This window comes from Plectropomus leopardus, chromosome 1 (assembly GCF_008729295.1).
Source record: "Plectropomus leopardus isolate mb chromosome 1, YSFRI_Pleo_2.0, whole genome shotgun sequence".
In the NCBI taxonomy this organism is placed as follows: domain Eukaryota; kingdom Metazoa; phylum Chordata; class Actinopteri; order Perciformes; family Serranidae; genus Plectropomus; species Plectropomus leopardus.
This window is the reverse complement of record NC_056463.1, coordinates 39,114,655-39,137,823: the sequence shown is the minus strand read 5'-3', so window position 1 is coordinate 39,137,823 and position 23,169 is coordinate 39,114,655. Positions and strand designations below refer to the sequence as shown.

Sequence of the window (23,169 nt, the reverse complement as noted above, 5' to 3'; positions counted from 1 at the left end):
GACAGGTGAGACAGCTGTGCAGTGTGCTGTAAGTAATTGGCGCCGCTTCAGAACGAGGCTGGATTGAGACAGGATGTGCTTTTTGGCAAATGTGTGTTGTGTCAGTTCCTGCAACTCTTCCTGGCATTGTAATAAGCAGAGCTGAGGAGCGGGGACAGAAATGTGATGAAGGCAGCGAGGACTGAGAAATAAGACTGCAAAGAGCCAGGCTGTCAACAATTCATCACCTTAAAGGGATAGTTCCATTTTTTTGGAAGTGGGGCTGTATGAGGTACTTATAGTCATAGTCAGTGGATAACCTGCTCACCCCCAGCTTGGAGAGGAATGCAGTAGTGGTGACACGTAAGCACAGCAATCTACTGCTGTGGACGGGGGCAGCAACAAAACATGTTAGCTATCTAAAAAAACAATATGGATATGTATATATCCTTAACTAAATCATCAGCAAGGACTAATGCTAAACACATACAGTACAGATGTTGAATTTATTTTTATTTATTCTTTATTTTTGTTTATGTGTAATGTTCAGTAAGTAAATTGTTGAATGTAAGTTGTTTAAGAAACAGCCTTCAGAGTACTTTTGCATAGTCATATCCTTGCAAATTCAGCGCACAATCCACATAGAAATGATCTTTTTTCATTACAGCTCAAACATTCACTATATTGTTCGCCATATCAGTAATCAGAGAATTCTTCCACTAATAAATTGGTATTGGTCTCAAAAATCCCATATGGGTCAGGCTCTGCTATCAACACATCCAGAGGACACACCCTATTATTTTCCCTGTTGAAATCATTGAAATTGTGTGCATTTTGTTATTTTAAAAGTATTTCTCATGTCACAGAAACCACTAAGAATGAAACCTGTGTTTTCATGTTATCGTACATGTCGGAGTGCATGTATCAAAATTGATGAATATATAAGATATTACTATAGACACATTCCTGTAATCTTGCATTGCATCATGTATTCAACTCATGGTGACCTGATGATGCTTTAATATCCAGGGGATGCACCCTATGGATTTCACCAGCAACTGCATTTTCCTACAGTCTTTGCATATTCGCCACGCAAAGCTAGAATACATTTTGTTTATTTTCTCAATAAGTTACAAGAAAACATAAAATCTCTTCTCAAAAGAAAGGCAGAAAGCATATTTCTGAAAATGTAGATCTATTACAGATGAATACTGCTGTGTCAGTTAGAGTTGGAATCCAGGATGGCATTCAAACTCAAAAACGGCCACAGCAATAATCCTAAGGTCACTACTGTATCCCCACAACAGGATCACTCAACAAATAATTCAACTGAACTGCTGTATAAGATCCAAATCAAAATCAAACCTCAGTGATGTGAATTCGTTATTGTGGGGATATTCTGCTCACACTCATTTCAGAATATGAGCTGTGGATGGCTAACCAGCTAGAGTCTGTGCAGCTGTGAATGTGTCAGACATTTGCAAGACCCTGCGACTCATTTTGTAAGCATGTTCATTCCGCGATACATCTGTAGCTCTGACTTTAGACGGAAGCAGTCTGATGAGATGTTTAAAGGCATCAACAGATAATGGAGATAAAAACAAATGAGAGATAAGGAATGAGCGTGCTGAAACCACAGTGAAGGAGGGCTGCAGACACAGATACTGTTTGCTCCCCTCATTTGATGCTTCATTTAGCAGAAACACCAAATAAAGCCATCCCCTATGCAGAGCTGCACACAGACGCCCAGTTGTTACAGGAGTCATACAGGAGAAAGAGTGCACGCTCAAAAGACAATGTGCCTTTCCTCTGACACTGACCGACACAATCTACAACTGCACATGAGATTTTCTCCAATACATTAGCAATGCATCTTGAGGCATTTCAATGAGACACCCTGCTCACTTGAGTAAAACACACACCAGCACCAAAGATTATACCAAGTAATTTTGATCAAACAAATCCCCACTATGAAGCTGAGCATTTAGATAACCCCAAGAGATCAAATATTACAAGCGCTTACACAACGCAGTGTCACTCTCATCTGTGCAAGCTACATAGAAATCTTAACACACACAAAATCTGTCTTCAAGGGTTTGGGATTAGATTATTTCAAAGTATTAAAAAAAATCGCATTTAGAGAGACAAAAAAGTGACTTAAAAAACAAAATGACATCTAAAGCAACTCACAAGCATCTCACAGCTTAAAGTTAGAAGGGCACATTCTAGATGAGCTGCTCCATAAGCCCTTTCCCTAACTTTACAACAAGGATATGGAACCATACATTTATAGATGGACACCAAGCAAACAGTATGACCATGTCAAGTAACTGTGACACAAAGTCATCATGAACTTAACAAGCTTCTCTGAGGCAAAACATCTCTATGGAGCCTCTTCAGCTCTGGCTGCAGTTGTTAAATGATAGTGGCCAACTGGCAGAGTCAGGCTCCTCCCCAACATGAAGTGGACCCACAAAAATGTGCCTAACTGGAAAATCAAAACTTTTACTCAACTTGTTTTAAATCCAAGTAGAAATGGCATGATTTCCAACCTAATAATCAATCATCTCATGAGGAGAGCAAGCAGATTCTGTTCCTGTTCTGCATCACGTACCACGCTGTTCATCAGGTTGTACTGTGGACAGCTCCTGGTGCTGAAATCAAGTCTAATAAACTAAACAAGTGAACCAACTGATGAAAAGTGACACCACATTATTTTAATCAACACTACTGTATCTCTTTAATTCCAACAAATCTAATTCATCAGCGGTATTAAACCAAAACAGATTTTCATCTCATGCACACAAATGATGATTATATTATTTTCTAACAGAATCAGCAGCCTGACAAATACTGACAAAATAAACATAGCTTTCTTCCTTAAAACTCCTATTCTCATCATCCACCATCTACTTAGCTTTTTTTTTGAGGCTGAAACCTAGCTTCATGGAGACCAAATCAATCAGTCAAATGTACTGTAATGTCTGTCTTTTCATTGAATAAACAGTAAATTCAGTTCATCCAAAGACATAATGTCTACAGTCTGCACACATTGCTTCCAAATGCTGTCTTCTGCGAGTAACTATCCCAGCGAGAAGTGTCAGGAGTCAGCCACCGCTTTAATTGCAACCAGTTCATTAATATTCAGTCTTTCACAGCAAAGGGTGCTAAAACAGTTTTAAGATAAAAGGAGGTCTTGGTGAAATGCACTTGAGTATTATGATAAAGTGTTGTTTTCACCAGTGTGTTCAACACGCAATAAAACTCCCCCAAAAACATTCCCTGAAGTCAGCACATACAACACACACTGCGCTTACTGGTGCATTCATCAACATACATAACATGTATCTATGGAAGAATTAATATGCCAAGGTAGAAAGTTACAGCTGCTTACTGCAATCTTAACACCATATGCAAGCAACCAGGAGTGCAAGGGTACAATCCAACAACAATGACGGGAAACACAAACCAAAGCCAACGTGTTTAGCCGTGTTAATAAGCACAAGCTGCAGTTTTCTTACAATTCTTGCAAAAGCAAAAACCTCGGGGATTTACTGTCTGCCTGACCACAGTGGACCAGGTTCTGCCACCTAAAGCTGCAGATGTAAGTTCTGCAAAAGTAGATTTGGAAATGAAACAGTTCTTACCTCGATGAGGAAGTCCCCCGTCCTGAGCCCCGCCTGCCATGCCACTCCTCCCTCATCAACCGACTCCAGGTACTGCAGGGCGGGGAAGGCGGGTGTGGGAGTAAACTCCTCAATGGGCGTATCCGCTGCACAGCAAGGAAGGACAGAGGAGAAAAGGGTGAGAAAGAAAGCGAAATCAAGTGCAGTCATACCCACAGCACATGATCAGGAGTCAAAGATTTGGAGAGTGCGAGAGATTTATGGACTTTTTTTTCATTTTTGGGTAATATCTAATAATCTTCCTACAACTAATTTTTAAGTCATTTTCTCAGTTTTTCCTTTTTGTTGTTGTTGTTGTTGTTGCAATTTGCCGCACATTTCTTGCCAAGTTTCTCATCGCCTTTTTCCCATGTTTTCAAAAGAAATCAAACCAATTTTCTGAGGTTCCAATGGTTTAAATGTTTGTGAAAAGTGTATGTATATATACATACAAATATGTATATGTAAGTAGTATATATTATAGTCAGACTTGTAAATATTTATATGTAGGTATTTGTATGTGTACATTGATATGACAAGCCTTGAACTTATTTAGGGGAGTTTTTGATAACAATTTTATTATGTAACAAAGGGGTAGACTAAAATAAGTTTAAACTTCCTCCTCCCTTTCCAATGTGTAAATTGATGCAATCTGCAGATGGAATTCATTATGTCCTTTTTTTCTTTCTCTTTTGTTAATTTGTTTTTAAGTACTAGTTTTTGTTGTATTTTACATGTTTGAAATAAAGACATCAGTCATTCATTCAATAAATCAACCGAAAGCATCTGGAAACAAAACAAAATTGAGGTTCTAAAGGGTTAACCCAGCTTAGCACAAAGGCATGAAGCAGAGGATAACAATAAAAAGGGCACTTCCACCAAATCTAAAACGGTCATATATTGCATATTATACATATAGAAATGGTTATAAGAAGAGTTGTGTTTACTTAATATTACACTGTAATTATGAGGAGGAAAAAAAACATTCCTGTCAGCCTTCTGGTTGTAATTCTCAGGTGGAGATAGATTTTTTCTACAGTTACCCATTCGGCAAAAAATAAATACATTAAAAAAAAAATCCAAAAGTTATAACAAACCAGTGGCTACAAAGCTGCAACCAGTGGCAGTTACATCTATATAAAGTCCAATATAAACTGTAATACATTCAGTACAACTAATTAAAAATGAATTAGACACAGTTTGTTTCTATCTCACTTCCACTTGTAAATGAACTGCTACGAATATGCAACACAATAGCTCACTCCACCTGTTTATATGGTGTCATTATCTCTTAATACAGCCAGGGTGTAACTACATGCTTTAGCAAAACAATGCTGGAATCATTAATGCCCGAATGCTCTCAAATCAGAACCAGGAGGTTTTACCTTTGCAGCACAGAGAGAGTGCAGTCGACTGACAGCAGCCAGACCTGGTGAGCATCTCAGCAGTCCTGACCTCACAGCAGGACAGCAGCTTTGCTGACTGTCACAGCTGAACAAAGGGTGACTTTTAAAAGTATAAGTGTCAGTATATAATGTGCAAACAGGAAAGCATTTGAGTTGTTAAAGGCTGGTTTTGTTGTTGTTTTACTCTTGATGGAACTGTTTCTTCTTGCTTCCAGTTTTCAAGCTAAGCTTGAGTTTAAGCACAGACTTATCAGGATAAAGAAAATATATATTTATCTGACTATGGTTATAGACAAGAGTGTTCCTTTAACCTTTTGATATCTGGAGTCACATCACTTTGCTTGTGCTGCTTTCAGACACTTTTCACACATATTCAACAGTTTGAAACCTGAGCAAACCTGTGTAGTTTCTTTCAAAAAACATGGGGAAAAAGGCAATTAGCACCTTGGTAAGAAATGTTCCACATATTGCTAGAAGTTAGTAGATTTAAAACATGTTTAAAAAAGGCTAGGGAAAATTGGGCTAGGAAAAAAAAGACAAAACTAGGATAAAACTTTATTATTACCATAATGAAACATTTACTATTATGTTACAGAATTATTACTTACTGACTTTTTAAGCACTTTTTTCAAATCTTGTTTTCCTTGGGTTTTATTTAGCTTTCTGCTTCTATTTCTTTTTTGTTTGTGTGTTTGTTTTTGTATTTCTTATTTCTTACAAATTTTAAGGTATCCTTGTACTTTTTAGTAATTTCTTGCTAATTTTGGGGTCAATTCATCTTTTGTTGCTCATTTCCTTCCTAACTTGTTTTTGAAAGAAATCCGGCCAATTTGCTCAGGTTTCATCGGGTTAAACAACTAAGGAAATATTGTGTATTTGAAGGAAGACTTTGGTGTCAGGGGAAACTGTGTCTCTGTACATCCATTTTCCAAACTTATACATTATTGAACAAATGAAACATTTGAACAACAAATGAACATCTCTCTCCCAAATCCAAAAACTGGAGTTCTAAAACATAAGTGTGGAGCTGCTCCACAGACATTGAATGGTAAAAGATGACACAGAGAGCAGCCAGAGGAAGCTTGTACTACATTTTGTCTTTCACAGCTGAGAAAACTACAATAGAATAAAGCTAATTTGGCTATAGATAAGACAGCAAATGTTCTGTGGGTCCCCAAAATCAGCCTCCCATTCATTGTCTCTGGAGCCACTCCAGACTTTATATAGGTGACATCACACGTTTGAGACCTCCTCTGATTTCTTGCTTTTGAGAGAGACAGCTCATGGTCACAAACAGGACATAAAATGAACATGTTGAAATGTGTAATGTAGATGGTATTCCACTGTAAGCATCAGTTTACGTCAATTTAGGCTATTTTGTGAAGGAAAGGAAACAGACAATTTTTTTATACAGCCGGTATTATTTGATCAATTTAAACATCTGTGTTTGGGTAATAATACTAAGGCAATACTTTTTTTGTCATTTCACTTTGAAGAACATGCTTTTCTACAACCCCTTTTTTTCTTTTGAGGTAAATAGGGCAAACTTGATAAATGCATCTGTGTTAAACTTTGTCTCAATACACTGCAGCAGCCTGAATTAAAATAGTTTAAACTGAGCAAGATTATGATTTATCTGATGAAAGAATAAGTGAACAAGAATTAGGCAAGAGCATTTGAAAAACAACTCTCCTCTACAGTTTGTCGATGCTCAGTACTAGGGCTAAATTTCAACCGATGGATGAAAAGTATTGAGGTTAGATACCCAGCTTTATGGTTTAACCCTCTGAAACCTGGGTTGACATTAGTTTTCTTGAGCTGCATTCAGACGCCTTTCTCAAACATTTATACTTTTGAAGGCTGAGCAAATTGGTTTGAGTTCCTTCAAAAATTGCAATCTGCAACTTGGCAAGAAATGTCCTGCAAATTAAAAAAATAAATAAATAAATAAATCAAATTAGGAGAGAGCAAAAATCATTATAAGATTGTTAAATAATGGGAAAAATATATAATTATTATAATTATATATTTAAAATTAGGTTTAAGAAAAAATATTTATTTTTAGTATTATTAATATATTATTTTTATTTTATTTGAGCATTTTTTTCAGGTAATTTCCTGTTCTTTTACTTTCCTTTTTTTTTTTTCTTTTAACTTTTTACTAATTTCTTGCTTATTTTGGGTCATTTGATATGTCTTTGATACGCTGCTCATTGTCTTCTTTCCATGTTTTTTAAGAAATCAAGCCAATTTCCTCAGGTTCCATGGGGCTGCACAGATTAGATGAAATGTCATAAAAGTAATGGAGACAACAAAATATATATGATTATTCATTTTGGATGGCACAATGGAAAATGGAGTGACTGACCATAAGCAGCCAGCATGAAAAGATGATAGTAAGAATGTGCACACCAAAACATCACATTTTATTACTGCTCTGTGTGATGTTGAGCTAGACTTTCCTTTCTTAAGTTCACAACAACAGTTAAGCATGCAGCCTGTACTGTACTATCCCTGCATTCTCCCCACACATGGCTCCAGCCCAACCTCCCTCTCTAGCTTCCGGGAAGGTTAAAAAAATATTGCAGCTGGGAGAAACCAGTGGTGACAAGTGACACTTCCTATAACTCAACCTCCTACTGGAAGACGTGGTCCGCCAGCACGTAAGAGGGTGTCATGAGGGTATTTACATGATAGTGATGGCTGTGTTTCTTTAGGTGTCTGCCTGCGTATGTGACATGTAGACAGAGAAGGAGAAAGGAGGAGAGAGATGGATGGATGGGGAGCTACAACAAAAAAAAAAAAAAAACCTCAGAGAGCAAAAGAGGATGTAAGCTTATGTGACAGCTCGAGCATCAGCGCATGTTTGTGTGTGTGTTCACCCCTGTGCAGGGATAAGCTCGGCTGGGTCAGTTCCCCGGGGTGATAGCAGAGTGTGTCAGAATGACTAGAACATTCCTCTTGTTTTCCAAGCCAAATCCCTCTTTCCTCTGCCTCCGTGTCAGTCCCTCTCTCCGTCTCTGCCTCCCCCCTTCTCCTCTCTCTTTGTATGTCTTCAAAAACGGGAACATGAATATACTAAATTTACCTCTCGACACAGTAACCATGGCGTAGACCAATGGAACAGCACTGCACAGTTGTGGAATGCAACGTGGATTATGACATGGCAAGAATCGTCATAGAAACCGACGCAGCAGCTCAAACTGGCTATTTTTAGAGCCAATCTCAGGGCTTGGTGAAATATCAAACTGCCTGGATGGGCCACTCGTATCGTATCACAACAACTCATGATGTGGTTGGAAGAGAGAAATGATGCTGCGAGGCAGGTACACAGCAGACATAAAGCAAAAGCAGATTTGCTTTCAAGAGAAGGATTTCTTTTGGATGAAGTGGTGATGTCATATTACAGATGTTGATGTCATCAGCCGTGGCAGGTGGATAAAGGTTTCACAGACACCAGAATATGACAATGTGGGCAAGTTTGAGTGGGTTTACTGTCAACTGCATCCCTGAAAACACATGCCAAATCAATGTTGTTGACATTTCTCTGTGTGTGTGTGTGTGTGTGTGTGTGTGTGTGTGTGTGTGTGTGTGTGTGTGTGTGTGTGTGTGTGTGTGTGTGTGTGTGTGTGTGTGTGTGTGTGTGTAGGGGCTGTAGGGGAGGTCACAAGTTGTTTTCAAATGTGTTTTTAATTGCAAAACTAATTTGCATGTTTTTGCATGCTCTTGTTGGGGGTGGTACAGCACTCCATCATGCATCCTCACACACTTGAGCCTCTAAGACTGATCTGAGATGAGTCAAACTGCACATACATCACATCAAATTGCAACAGACAACATTTTGCAAGTGTGAATCTTGGTGTTATGAGTGCATGTTGTGCAGATTGATGTTGATTGTGGTGAGTGCCAGAAACAGACATAATAATAAGCATAAAAGTCAAAGTCAGTCCATGTTCTTACCTTTTGCCCCTCGCAGGACGAAGCCAAATCCCTCATTCTCCTTCTTCTGGAGCACCACCGTCTTCTCGTCCACCACGCAGTCACTGTGGAGGAGATGCCGAGCAGAGCGCCCGTTAGCACAGCCCATCATCCGCAGCATGGCCACGGACGCCCTGCCCGAGTGGAGGTTCATGCTGCTGCTGGAGGAGAGCTAGTCCGGCCAGGGCAGGCAGGGCAACCCCCCGACCCCACCCCACCACCACCGCTGCCTCCTCCTCCCCCTCCTCCTCCTCTGGCCGGCCTCTATCTCTATCACACGGTATGACAGCGGCCCCGGCAGCCCGGCGACAGCATCTCCACCAGAGAGACGACCCCCTCCCACCCCCCCACCCCCCCCCCCCAAAAAAAAAAAGGAAAAAAAAAGGGAGACAACGACGAAAGAGACGTGCCTCCCTCCTCTCTCTGCAGCTCCCTTGCCGCCGCAGCTGCAGCCCGTCAGCCGGCTGTCCTGCGGGGTCGGCAGCGCGGTTATCCCCGCTGCTGCTGCGGAGGGTGTGTGTGTGTGTGTGTGTGTGTGTGTGTTTGTTTGTGCGTGTGTGCGCGCGCGCGCGCGCGTGTGTTTGTGCGTGCGTGTGTGGTGGCAGATAGAGAGGGTGTGTGTGGGCGGAGTGGGTGTGTGACCAGCAGTCGGGTACAGAGAATGGGCTGCAGGATGGCAGTGGGGTGTCATATGGCCCGGTGTGAATGGATGTCTAGGTGTGCGCTGCTCTGCAATGTGCGATCACTGCTCTACTACCCACTGGCTGCTGGGGAGGGAGCGTGTGTGTGTGTGTGTGTGTGTGTGTGTGTGTGTGTGTGTGTTTGTTTGTGCGTGTGTGCGCGCGCGCGCGCGCGTGTGTTTGTGCGTGCGTGTGTGGTGGCAGATAGAGAGGGTGTGTGTGGGCGGAGTGGGTGTGTGACCAGCAGTCGGGTACAGAGAATGGGCTGCAGGATGGCAGTGGGGTGTCATATGGCCCGATGTCTGATGACCATATTAGCATCGGTTAATTGATTGACTGAATGACGCTGACGTCGGGAGGGTCGACTGTCATCTACTGTTCATTCACTGACATCTCTTATTGTTTCCCAATCAACTTTTCTTTTTATGGAAGACTTTATTATAACCATCGTGTCTTCCTTTTGCGACAGAAAAAACACATTAAAAATCTACCTTAAATCACCTATAAGCTATCTCACCGGACTTACAAAACTGTGAAAGCATTTGTTGTCGCAAAAAATAAAAACTGATTAGTATCAGGTAATAACCTGAAAAGTTTCTTGTTTTAACAAGATATTTTTTACATTATAACAAGAAACGTTTCTTGTAAAAAAGAAAAAAAGAAACTCCTCTTGTAAAAAAGAAATAAACTTTTCTTGCCACAACATTTGCAAGGCTATATATCGTATTATGACGTCACGTAGGCTGTCAACGATTTACGTTTTTTTAATCGATTAATTACTGAATTTCTATTTCAATTGTTGTAGTTTTTTATTTCATTTTTGATTGGATGTATACAATTACATTATTTTGCATTTCAAAATACTTTTGTAGTCCATATTAAAAGGGTGAAGCAGTTCTTACCAGACTGTGGAGATGCGAACAACTTCATGATGTTTAGGAATGTCAATATGCATATATATGATATATTATTCAAATATGTGAAAAAAAAGACATAAATATTGCGTGCAAAAACGGGGGGGGTGGGGGGGTTGCTCAGGAAGTGAGGCAGAGGATGATAAGGGATCCCTCTCCCAGGTGGACAGAGGTGTAATAGATGTCGTAATTAAGCAATAGTTTCATATGGCGCTAGAATCATCATATATAGCTTTTAAGCTCAGACATAAACTTTTGACAGGATTGCCAAATGTTATGGATGAACTTTAATCGCGTCACGATTAATGCATTAACACAGACAGCCCTTGTAAGACCATACTGTAAACAGTATATTGTTATAACAAGAAAGTTTTTTTGTTTTGTTTTTTACAAGAAACGTTTCTAATGTGATACGTTTATATGACTTAATTACGTGAAAATATCTTGTGAAAAACATCTTGTTAAAACAAGACAAGTTTCACATTATTATCTGTTTATTTGCTCTTTTTACTTGAGTGGCAGCAAGATACTAAGAAAGACTCGTGTAAGGTAGTGTTTCAGTGATATTTTTTGGATATCATTTGGTTGTACTTATTAGCTAAAAGAAAGATGTAGTAGCCTATAGATAATCATATGTACATGAACACATTGCCTGCAAGTATAACCTATTATTGTGACTTTTTAAATATATACCATATAAAAGGCGATTGGCTTACAGTAAAGTGTCCAGAAGGAGTACCCCCGGAATGGGTCCTAAAACCTACAAATGAAAAGCGTTTTAGCAAGCTTTCACGTTTTGTTCTGAGACATAAAATATGTTTGTAAATACCAAACTTGTTAACTCTGAAGCTTTTTTGTTTCGTCTAAAAATGTGGTTGCTGACAAAACGCTAAATGAGACTGAAGAACGTCATCACCCTGAACAGGGCTTTACAGCCTGGTTGTCATGGCGACATTGAAATCATGTGACCATGGTGCAGCGCGTTAATATTTACACTGTAAAAATAAACTTTGTTTCACTTAAAAAAGTTACTGTTAGGGCTGCCTTAAAATTTGAAGTTGGCTGAATTGAGAAGACAGATTGAGGTGATTTTGTAATGATTCAACTTCATTTTTTTAAAAAAAGTTAAAACAAATCGTTTATTTTTTTAACAGTGTTAGCTTTTTACTTCTGGCCATTGCATTCAGGCTTCCATTCATTTAGACTATCTTACTGTACAAAATGTGTGTTATAAATGTTTTATTTGCCACAGAACTGCAATAATCCAAAATCCAATGGAAAATCATGTAGTCTTTTTGACCAGGGAACAAGGGGGGCGCTAATTCAGGGTTGGGGTTTGGGAGCAAACATTTTGGTAATCAAATTATAACCCTCTGAGCCCTAAACCGTTTTTACCTAGTTTTGGTTCGTCGACTTTTTGTGTAATAATGCACTTAAAACCTCTGTCCCTCAATGCACAATGATACATCTTTGTTTTCAGGACAACCTTGGCTATCAGAATATTTAGGCTGCATTGATGTCACTTGAATGTACAAATAGTTATGAGACCATAAAGACAAAAGAAAAAAACAAGACGGAAATTAAATTGTACAGATGTTTAGAGAGTAATCACCCAAAAGTATTATGCACAAGCTTTTTTGCTGTAGAAAACCTTTCTCCCAAGTGTTGGGAATCAGAAAGTGAAAAACTAAACATTATAAATATTATGTTTAAAAAATATACACACTTTTCAAAAAAAAAAGTCACATCGTTTTTTTGTTTTGCAGTTGTTTGTGTGTCCCATTATCTGTGCCATTTTGCAAAGCAGCTCCTCTCTGTGCTGCTGCAGAGGGCCACATCACACTCCTGACACTTTACCCTTGTCTCATTATTATTATTATCATAGGGGCTACCAGAGTTTATTCTAATGCACGAGGCGCTACCAATAACACAGAGCAATAGATACAGCAGGATTAGACCAATCACAGTGCAGTTTGCTCCAGATGACATGTGGCAATGTAAGCGGATACAAAGTGCCGGATCGTCTTCCGACTGGACGACAAGACCAAAACAAACCTCTGACCTCTCTCCAAAGGAACTATGGGAAAACAATATGGCGTTTAGCATCGATGGTAATGTACTTTTATCATCGAAATATGATTAAAATATGGACAGAAGACACCCAATATCGGAACTATCATCACGGATTTATTGAACAACGTCCCGTAAAAACACTCGATTTCCAGGACTGGATAGAGAGGCTTCTAAAAGAGCTACAATGAATTGGAGACATTCCTGTGAACAGCACAGCGGGCAGCTTTCACCAGCAAAAAAATGAAGACGATACGACAAACTGTCTCAGAGTTAGGACAATTTACATAAGTGGAACACATTTTAGTCACCGCCGACTACGCCGGGATCAGATCTAACATAATGACAAAAAGAAAAAAAAACTGACAAACCATAAATATGGCCTTTGGGGGGTCCTGGGTACCTGGGGCAGCTGTCCTCTCTCCCTGCCTAAACAAATAATAGCTCTCACTTAGAGCAGTTATTTAATCAAATGAAATGGGTGCATGAAATGCTTGAAGATTGATCCTCTATTAAATAAAGGAAGTGACAGCTACGCAGGAGGCTGCAACCACAGCTTGAAATACCTACATTTGCAAAATGCATATGACATTTTGTCTCCTGTGTCTTCTTTTGAACTAGCAGCAGCTGTAGTAGCTTATTCTGTCCTGCACTGCTTTTGCTGCTGCATTTGTGTGTATGAGGAATCCTCCATATGTTGATGTAGCTTCTCTACTACAGGAGAAAGATTACTCTCAAATGAAAGGCACCTCTTGAAGTTTGACTCAGCAGTAAGCTGTCTAATCTGACACATTCCCCTCAGCTCAGAAGTTGTTAACCAGGAACTGTTTTTTTATTCCTCCCACAGCTCTGCATTATCTGGAATATGCATAAAATGGTATGTTCCATCTCTCATTTCCAGCTGCTGGTGTGGTCTCCTCACAGCCTGGTGTGTGGAGACTGATCAGAGGGAAGATGTGCAACTTACAGGCCAAGTTCGCTCCTCCAGCCTGAGGTGTTTGCTGTTCGGGTGCATCATTCAGCTCATATAAGGTGCCTGGATTACACTGAATAGACACGTGGGATGAGAGAGAGGCAGAGAGAGAGAGAGAGAGAGAGAAGGGGGAGAAAAAAGACAGAGAGAGGTGCGACTGCCATCCTAGCAACAGTTCCCTTAGCAACGCAATCTGTCTACAGAGGAAGAAGGCCTGCACTGCTGACACACTGAAGGTTATCTCCCAACATTCCCTCACTCACACACACACACACACACACCCTCTGGCCCACAGTGGGCGGCCACTGGTAATCACATCTTGATCACCCAAATTTGACATGGTGGTAGCTTCAATAGGTCAGCGCACCACAGCGTGCAGAAAAGGGCCAGACAGTTTATCGAAGGCGTCATCTTGTTCAACAAGTGATGAGAGGGGAAACAACACACTGAAGCTGCTTTATCAAAACAAAGTGGAGCATGCAGGATGTGGGACATGCTGCTCGACAGGCTGGATGGGATGAAGTGCAGGCTCTCCCCAGGGAGCACGCCTCCTCAATCTGGGCTCCACTGTGGGAGGCTGCAGTGTATTTATAGTCTAGAGGAGAGCTTCTGTATGCAATGTAGCGGCCATTTGTCTGTCAGACAGTGATGGAAGTATTCAGTTTTGAGTGACAGTATTAGCACCACCCTGTAAAAATACTCTGTTACAAGAAAAAGTCCTGCACTGAAAATTTTAGTCAAGTAAAAGTGAGTATATTCAGGAAAGAAAGTATACTTAAAGTATTAAAAGTAAGAGTATAAAGTGAATAGTAATGCAGAAAAAAAATCTATTGATAAATTTTTAAAAAAAAAAACCCCACCAAAACTCAAAATTATATAAAAAAAGACAATAGAAAAAAACAAAAAGTTATTATTATCACAAATAAAAAAATATATTTAAAAAAGAAAGAAAAAGAAAACCCCTTAAAATTATTTTAAAAAAGAAAGAAGAGAAAAATACTTAAATCTAAAAAAAAAAAAAAAATAGGCTATTTATTTCATGTCAATTGACTGATTTATTAATCAACTTATTATTGCAGCTGTACCTGTATAAACTGTAAATGGTAATTTAATTTATAAGAAAAACATTTTTTTCAAAACTCTTATTCTATATGCAAAAATCTCTATCTTTAAAATAATAAAGGCATCCAGGAAAATGTAATCAGTAAAAAGTACTATATTTCCATCTGAAATGGAGTGAAGTAAAAGTATAAAGTGACATGAAAAGAAAATACTCAAGTAAAGTACAAATACCTCAAAGTTGTACTGAAGGACAATGTTTGTACTCAAATACATTTCAGCACTGCTGTCAGTCATTCATCTTCTGCTGTCCATGTGGAACCTTTTATTGCAGTCTGGAGGTCTGGCTCAAGGGCACAGTGTTTAGAGAGTCATCAGGCTCTTGTATCGCATGACTGATGGCTGCTGAAGAAAATGATGCGCATTAAACTATAGATCATTGTGGATGAGGGCTTCTAACCTCTCAGTGGCACAATTTGAATGCAGAGTACTCCAGCTCCTGCTTTCATTTGTGCCATGTGACTCTATGATGACTTCCTCCAGCATCAGCAGACAGCTGATGCATCATGTACCAAAAACCACATCTGAGATCTTTTTGCTTTTCATGAAAAGATATTTTCATGTGTTTGTGTCATGTGTTTTGTCTTTGGGCCATGTTGGAAACAAGTCACTTTATTTTAACACATGACACACTTCATCCAGCATCAGCAGACAGCTGATGCATCATGTACCAAAAACCACATCTGAGATCTTTTTGCTTTTCATGAAAAGATATTTTCATGTGTTTGTGTCATGTGTTTTGTCTTTGGGCCATGTTGGAAACAAGTCACTTTATTTTATATATTATAATTATTTTTATTATTATTTATTTTAGTTCATGATTGTTTTTTTTTTAATTTGTCTTTTTTAATATATTCTTTTATTCCTTCTTGATCTTGCTTAATTTTATTAATATTTTTAGTTCACTGCTTTTATTCAAACACCCCCCCCCCCCCCACCGATATATATATATATATATATATATATATATATATATATATATATATATATATATATATATATATATATATATATATATATATATATATATATAAAAGTTTCGAGTAGTAGTACGTTTTTTCTAATATGTTTTTGCCTCAGAACTGTTTAACTGTTCCTGAGTTTGTCATGATTGTTTGGCTTTTATAGTGATATTGCCACTCCAAGAAACCTGTTTTGCTTCTGCTTTGCTGTAAAGCACTTTGTAGGCTTTCTTTGTAAAGGTGCTATTTAAATAAAGTTATTTTTTTTATTTTTTATTTTATCTTTAATATTAAAAAAATAACAGGCTTTTAGATTCATTGATCAAATGAAATAAACAGAATTTACAAAATAGGTTGTGAGTCTAATATATGGTGGGTCTGCTGGCTAGATGTGCTGCTCAGGAAGAAAAAAAGGCATAATGATTGTAATATTCTCCTCATCTGAGCCTTAAGGTACAGAACAGCATGTTTGCTGAATGTAAAGAGCACCATAATTTTCATAACCTTTACATGTACATTTTTTTCACGTTGACATTAATGAAAATGTTTTTTCCAATAATATAGAAATGGTGTGTGACAGAAAGACAGAAAGAAAAACAAAGAAAGAAAGAAAGAAAACTGACTTTGCATAATGCCCATTATTTGCTTTAAAATATTCTGGCTGAAGCAATCAGGCCAAAATTAAGACTTTACAGACTATTACAGAGCTATTATGACATGTAATCGTTTGGAGCATTATAGATAGTGTGTCCTGTATATCTGTGACATCAGCACACACACAGGTGTGACCACACAGGGCTTATAGGGCAGCGTTCACTTGTGCAGTCATGCCCTGATGGCAACAAGCTTCACAGTTCAACATTTTGCAATGACAAATGCTTTCTTCTTTTACTTGTCTAGTCTTTGGGTTGCAGTTTTGGTTGCACTGTAAGCGGTATAGTATCAAATTCTGGACCCTATGCATAAGCAGTCTTGGTGGGCCCCCTGTCCGTCCTCTCTTCATCCATGTCTCTCATGCACCTTTTTGAGTTTTCTCAGTTTCCTGTCTTTCCTTTTCTTTTCTTTCTGTATTCTCTATTTCGGAACCTTGCTTTCCATATCTTGGGGAAAGACATGACAGTGTATATTGGTGCAACATACAGTAAGCAGTCACTCACTCGGCTCTACCTGCGTTTAGAGATGAATCCTGGGTGGACTAAACCATTGTGCACCTTTTACACCCTTTAAATCACCTTTGGTTAAAAGCTCAAAAACATCATTAACATACACGCCCATTAGATGCACATTAAAACATACTAAAAGTTCAATAAGTTATTAAAAGCATGAGTGCAAATCAGGTTTAAAAGTAGTGTTTATCTAGTCTTGTTTAAGATGCCTATTGCAGTAGGTATAAACAAGTCCTTTTTTTGGCCAGAGGTACTATGAAGCTGCTGCCTGAGAGGAGCAGCTGAAATGAACAGTGAAGGGGGTGTGAGTGGTCCTCAGTGATGTAGACCGCCCTCCTCTCTGCTGCATGGCTGTAAAGTTCTGATAGATGGATTTGTATGGTGCCAGTGATTCTAGCTGCATGATTGATGATTCTAGTGAGTTTTTTCTTGTCCTTTTTAGTGAGAACGTTATACCAGGATATGATGTTAAATATAAGGACTGATTCAATGAGTGACCGATATACTTTAGAAAGGATGAAAGGATGATGAAAGAAAAGCTCTTCAGCCTCCTCAGGAGGCACAATTGCTGCTGCGCTTGCTTGTAGGTGCTGTCTGTGTCTTGTGTGAAGGACAGATGGCGTTCAGTGCCCAGGTACCAAAAGACATCGACCTGTTCCACCACCATCCTCACCAGAATGAGCAGCCCAGAGAGTGTGTGTGACAATTAAGGTGCCTGACACTCTGCACAACATAGCTCCTTGGTTTTAGACATGTTCAACTCCAATGAGCTGATCCTAAACCAGAGGGCCATGGTGTTCACATACTGCCTGTATGTGGACAGGGAGCTCTCGTCAACCAGAGCCATGTCATCTGCATACTTAATGAGTGTCAGTCCATCAGTATAACAGTTTATTTCATTTGTGTATATGGAGAAGAGGATGGGTGACCAGACACATCCCTGCGGGGCATCCCACATGTTGTGGTCTGTCTGGCCTGCCACAAGAGCTCAAATTGCACTGGATTATGTGCATTTATCATTTTCTTTTCTTCCTCATGCTTGCAGCAGGTAGACAGCCTAACCCTAACCCTATACTTAATACTGGGATAATAACTAAATGTATAGAGTACAATATAACCATTGCAGAAAAAACAGCAAACATAAAAGGAATTGAAGTGTAAAAACACTGATAAATTGGACGTTTTTTTTAAACTCACGTGTTTCCATTTGGCAAGAATGAAATCCGCCTATTGTGGAGACGGCTGAATGTTTGAAATCACAGATATAACATGAGAATATAGAGTGTTTCTGTGTTCAGTTTGTTTCATTCTTCACTGTGTTTCATTATCCAATCACACAGAAGATTGGTGGCTAAACGTTAAGTTCATATCCTGTATGTGAGCATCAGTCACGTGGCTCAGTGGAAGGATTACTCTCCCAATATATTGACAGTAAATATATCTGAATTCATCTGTTTGTCCACTGGGACTGTCAACAATATTCTGGTGTAACTTACAGCTCAGTGTGCCTTTCCTTTTCATTTGTGATCAGAGATCAAACTGCAGTTTGGCACATTCTTTATGCCCATAAACACAAAGAGCAGGAGAGTCCCTGCTTCATGCAACATTTAACGGCCCTCTCTGCCAGTTAAAAAACAATTATGAATCTTTAAAGAGCAAACGAAGGACATGGTGTGACTGCCTCTGAAACATCAGCTTTCCTTAAAATAAAGAAAGAAAAATGCCCAAAAAAAAATTTTCATATCTGACATAAGAAATTCATTCCAGCATATTTATGTGTCTACATTAAGCAAAAAATTGAAAATGGCTATTTTCTCTGTTCACAGAACTTGTTCTTATTGCCTCTACCTATAAAGGGCTCGTACAGAGTTTGGCAAAACAACCTTTATGTCTGCAGCTCCATATGTGGAATCTTTTGCACTCATTAGTTCCTCGAGGCTGTTTCAGAGCTGCAGGACTTTTCTACATGCCAGTGTCAGGGTGTATCTTAGCTGATCTTTTAGTTGTCTTGTTTATATGGTTTACTTATAGCATATATTAACATATTTTTTAGTCCTTCCTTGTGGAATCTTCATCTTGTGTTCTTTTTTTGTTTACTATTGCTTTGGAGTTGTACATTTTGATTTTGTATTTTTGTTCCATGTTGTCTGTAACTGGCTGCTGCCTGTCTTGGCCAGGGCACTCTTAAAAAAGAGATTTTCAATCATAAATCTACCTTCTATATCCAGGCTTAAGTTTCATTTTCAGCTGAGCTTTCCCCTGGATCTCTGGATTTCTGGCTACAAATCACCCACACATGCAGCGTCCATCACTACTGTGAGTGAGTGATGGTAGAGATGGTTCACCTTGACCCAGATTGGACCCTTCCTGGAAAACCACCTTCTAGCGTGTTCAGAATCCTGCTAGAGGAAATCCAACAGAGTAATGAAGGAAATATCATACTTCTTATCCTTATTACCACACACATTTCCACAGTCATGTTAAACTGACAAAGGGCCACGCTTTGTGTCCCCTACAGAAGTGACTGTAAATCTCTCCCACCCTGTGCGGAATAATTAGATACCCGAGCATGCTGCTATTTTTGATCTTGAAGAAAGGATTTAATCATGTGCAGTACGTGCCAAACCAGTGGGATTGAATCAACAGACTTTAGATGCATTACCAGTCTGTGGAAGCCTGTTTCATTAGTTGATGCAAGACGGTCAAATGCGTTCTCATCCCAAGTTGTCACATGATGCCACTTTGCGGTGGACTTCCACGTCTACATATTAGGTTTTAGGGATTCCTCTGCATCTGCTCTTTATGTTCCGGGATGCTGCTACCGTGATGTCAACACAACAGGGATGTGTCTAAGGAGTGGCTTAGGGTGACACGAGCCACCTCTGAAATCTTATTGGCCAGCCCTGGTGCCACCCCATTATGACTGGCTAGTCAGTTTGAATTGTTTGATCAGTAAATTGAATTTTCATTTATAGGCACAATTCAGTCTCACACCTGAGAGGCAGTAATTTGCAATACTCGAGTCTGGCCTGATTAATTTGACCTACGTATAACTTCATACAACTGTCAAAAATCTTTTGGCACTTTATACTTGCTATTTTAACTATTTACTTTAAGAGGAACAATTTCTTTCATAACATTTGAAAGCTTTATGTTACATTTGTGTGGTGTCACTCTGTTGTATTGTAATTAGTAGCTAATGCCTGCATGCCACCCTTGCAAAAGTCAATTCCCCACTTGGGCCACCCCAGTGAAAAAAGTCTGGACATGTCGCTACCCACAAGCACATGGTGGTAAAGTTTAGGCAACAACAGCACATGGCAAGCAAAGCTGTGACATCAACAAATGCACATGCTGCCACGGATGTTCAGGGTGAGGGCACGTGGTAAGGTGTAGAGAAAAAACATCACATTCAAGTAGGAAGCAAACAGCAGACTCCTGCATAAAAGTCCATCCGCCGCCCCTCCCACACCTCATATTATGTCTTTACTGGCAACCGGACGCCATTGTGTGGTACTTCATGTGCACCCAACAGGTGCCGTCCAGCCACATTCTCAAGTGACGCTGCCCCTGCTTGTATCATGTAGTTGCGGCAGGTGCCATTCGGCTGCTTATAATAACATGGTGACTAGTTCTGTGAGGCCGTCCTCTCACCTGACGCCATCCAGTTTCATGTGCATGCTAAAGGTGTCTTTTGGCTTTGTGAACTTACACTAAAAGCACTGTCAAAGCAGTGGTATTTTATGAGTTAGAAATAAGAAGGGGACAGATTTCTAAATCTAACTTGGTGAATTTAGGATTGAGTTTCCCTTAGTGACACGGAGAATCAAACTGGAGCTGGTGATTGTTGGAACAATGGACTTATTAACTAGATTACTGACAAGAATAACCAAGACTATTTGGGTGAGTTTTATCTTGTCAAGTTTGAATGGAGTGTGTTTTATGATGAGTTAATTTAGTGAGTCTAGTGAGTCTTCCATGACCAAGAGAAAGCTGAATTCAGAAGGTGTACACTTGTATTTCTCTGTTGATTAAGGAATATATTTGTGAGAATATTACTTTTCTTAACATTTTGTGGATTTTTGTTGTGTAAATATTAAATTTCAGGAAGGTGTGATACTGTGCAAGCCTTTTACATACTGTGAGGTAGTTTTATCTAAAACAATGCAGAAATTTAGCAAATATTTTGTGTGCTGTTAAATACAGTAGAGTAAAAAGCATAACATTGACCTCTCAAGGACTTTAAATTTGGACTTAATTCAAATGGAGAATAATTACTAGAATCTTCAGAACACCAGAAACACTATCTTAAATGCGGCCAACACACTGTAGCTCACGTTGGAGGAACCGTGGAACACTTATTGCCAATTGCATCCATATATTCTGACTATGTCCACAGCTAAGTGTATTCTGGAGCAACATATTTGAAAGAGCCCACAGTGGCACTACTGGGAGGAATACCTAAAGGCCTTAAATTAGTTGGCTCAAATCAGACTCACCCATTTACAATACACGCAATCCAAAAGTGTGGGAGCTTCATCAGATGGAGCAAATTACATGTTTAGTAATGCTGGCTTTATTTTTACAATGAGGGTTATTTCCCAGCGGTGCTTGATGCCCCTGCAAAACTCACTTTTACATTAGCTTTATACACACTTCGCATACTATCCTTTCCAAGAATTAATATTGTACTTGTATCATTGCTATACCTTGGAGTGTGCTATTGTTATTATTATTATTATTATTATTATTATTATTATTATTATTATTACTACTACTATTACGATCATTATTATTATTATTAATAATAATAATGATAATAATAAATTAATTAATTTTATACATATTGTTGAGCTAATATTTATCCCCTTTTTTATTATTTTGTTTGATTTATTTAATACTTGAATATAATGTGTACAAATGCTATGTACAGGTGGAAAAAAATGTTGCATGAAACTTTTTGTATTGTTTTGTATGTTTTGTATTGCTGTTGATAAATAAAAAATAGGTAAAAAAAATATTTTAGTAGTTCTTAACACAAAAATATACTTTGTTCTTCAACTGCAATTTGTGGCGTGCAGACTGCTCGTGCCTGATGATGGTGGACAGATGACCTGGTGTGATCAAACACAACCCACTGCTCATTCATATTCAAGTTCCTCCCCAAGGACATTCAGCTCACCTGTGTGATTCATTTTCACATATAGGATTTGTTCATGATGGAGAATATAAGAGCACTATGTTTCTCAGCTCTCTCTCTCCCTCTCTCATTCTCTCTCTCACACACACACACACACACACACACACACATCCATCTTTGTGTGTAAAGAAGCTTGTATTGAAGTGGATGTGACAGAAGAGAAGGGATGAGCAGAATAACTTAAGATCAGAAGGAGGTGAAAACACTGAGATTCAACGTCAGGTGCCATTAGACAAGAGTTTTTACTAAGTTGAGAGGACAGTACTGCATTGTTTTCTCCTTTTCTCTTTTCAGTCTGGTACGGTCATTTGTCTGTTCAGTTAAAAACACAGATAACTGGTCTAGTGTAGACTGCTATGAAAATTAAGGGTGTTAAAAGGCACCCATCTCTCCAAACAATCTATGAGCAGTCTGTTGTTAGACAGGCACAGAAAATAGTTTCCAATCCGACCCACATTCTCCACTCTGAGTTTCAGCTCCTACCCTCAGGAAGACGATTGAGGGTGCCTCAGACCAGACTGAATCTAAACGAACATTAATTGCCCACAAACATTGTGCCCATGTCCATTACATTTCTGAACAACAGGTGATGTTAGATGTACCATGAGGTTGTGCAATATGCCAGTATGCCACTGCTGCCAGATGTCTGCTTTTTATGTAGATGTAGTCTATTGTTAGATGGATGTGCTGCTGCTGCAGGATGTAATGTTATGTATTTTGTATGACTTTTATGCATGTATTTATTGGTTTTGTTATGTGGGACAGCGCCCAGGATGAATTTCCCTACAGGGACTTTAAAGTTCTATATGTCTATCTATCTATAATAATACGGCTATTCTTTTCTTTTTTTTTCAAGAACAAAAATTGCCAGTCAAGCCCAAATATTCTTTGTCCTATACCAAGTGTATTCTGGAGACAGGTATGTGAAAACTAGAGGTTCCCCAACAGAATATTCCATAAGACCCCGCAGTGGCATTATGGGATGAACACCTAATGGCCTGGATGAAGGGCCAAGAAAAATCTTTCAAATATTTGACTCACATTAGGTTTCCATTAA

At 39.0% G+C, this 23,169-nt stretch overlaps 1 protein-coding gene across 1 annotated transcript in view; it reads right to left on the bottom strand.

Annotated features, from left to right (window-relative positions):
* Positions 1-3,131: 3,131 nt before the first annotated feature.
* Positions 3,132-23,169, bottom strand: part of LOC121942216 (SH3 and multiple ankyrin repeat domains protein 1-like) — a 255,555-nt gene continuing 235,517 nt past the window's right edge. The window contains exons 16-18 of the mRNA XM_042485361.1: positions 9,011-9,093; positions 3,627-3,751; positions 3,132-3,146 (exon numbers count right to left, since the gene is read on the bottom strand). Coding sequence (XP_042341295.1) covers positions 3,132-3,146; positions 3,627-3,751; positions 9,011-9,093 — 223 coding nt within the window. The remainder of the gene's footprint in view (positions 3,147-3,626; positions 3,752-9,010; positions 9,094-23,169) is intronic.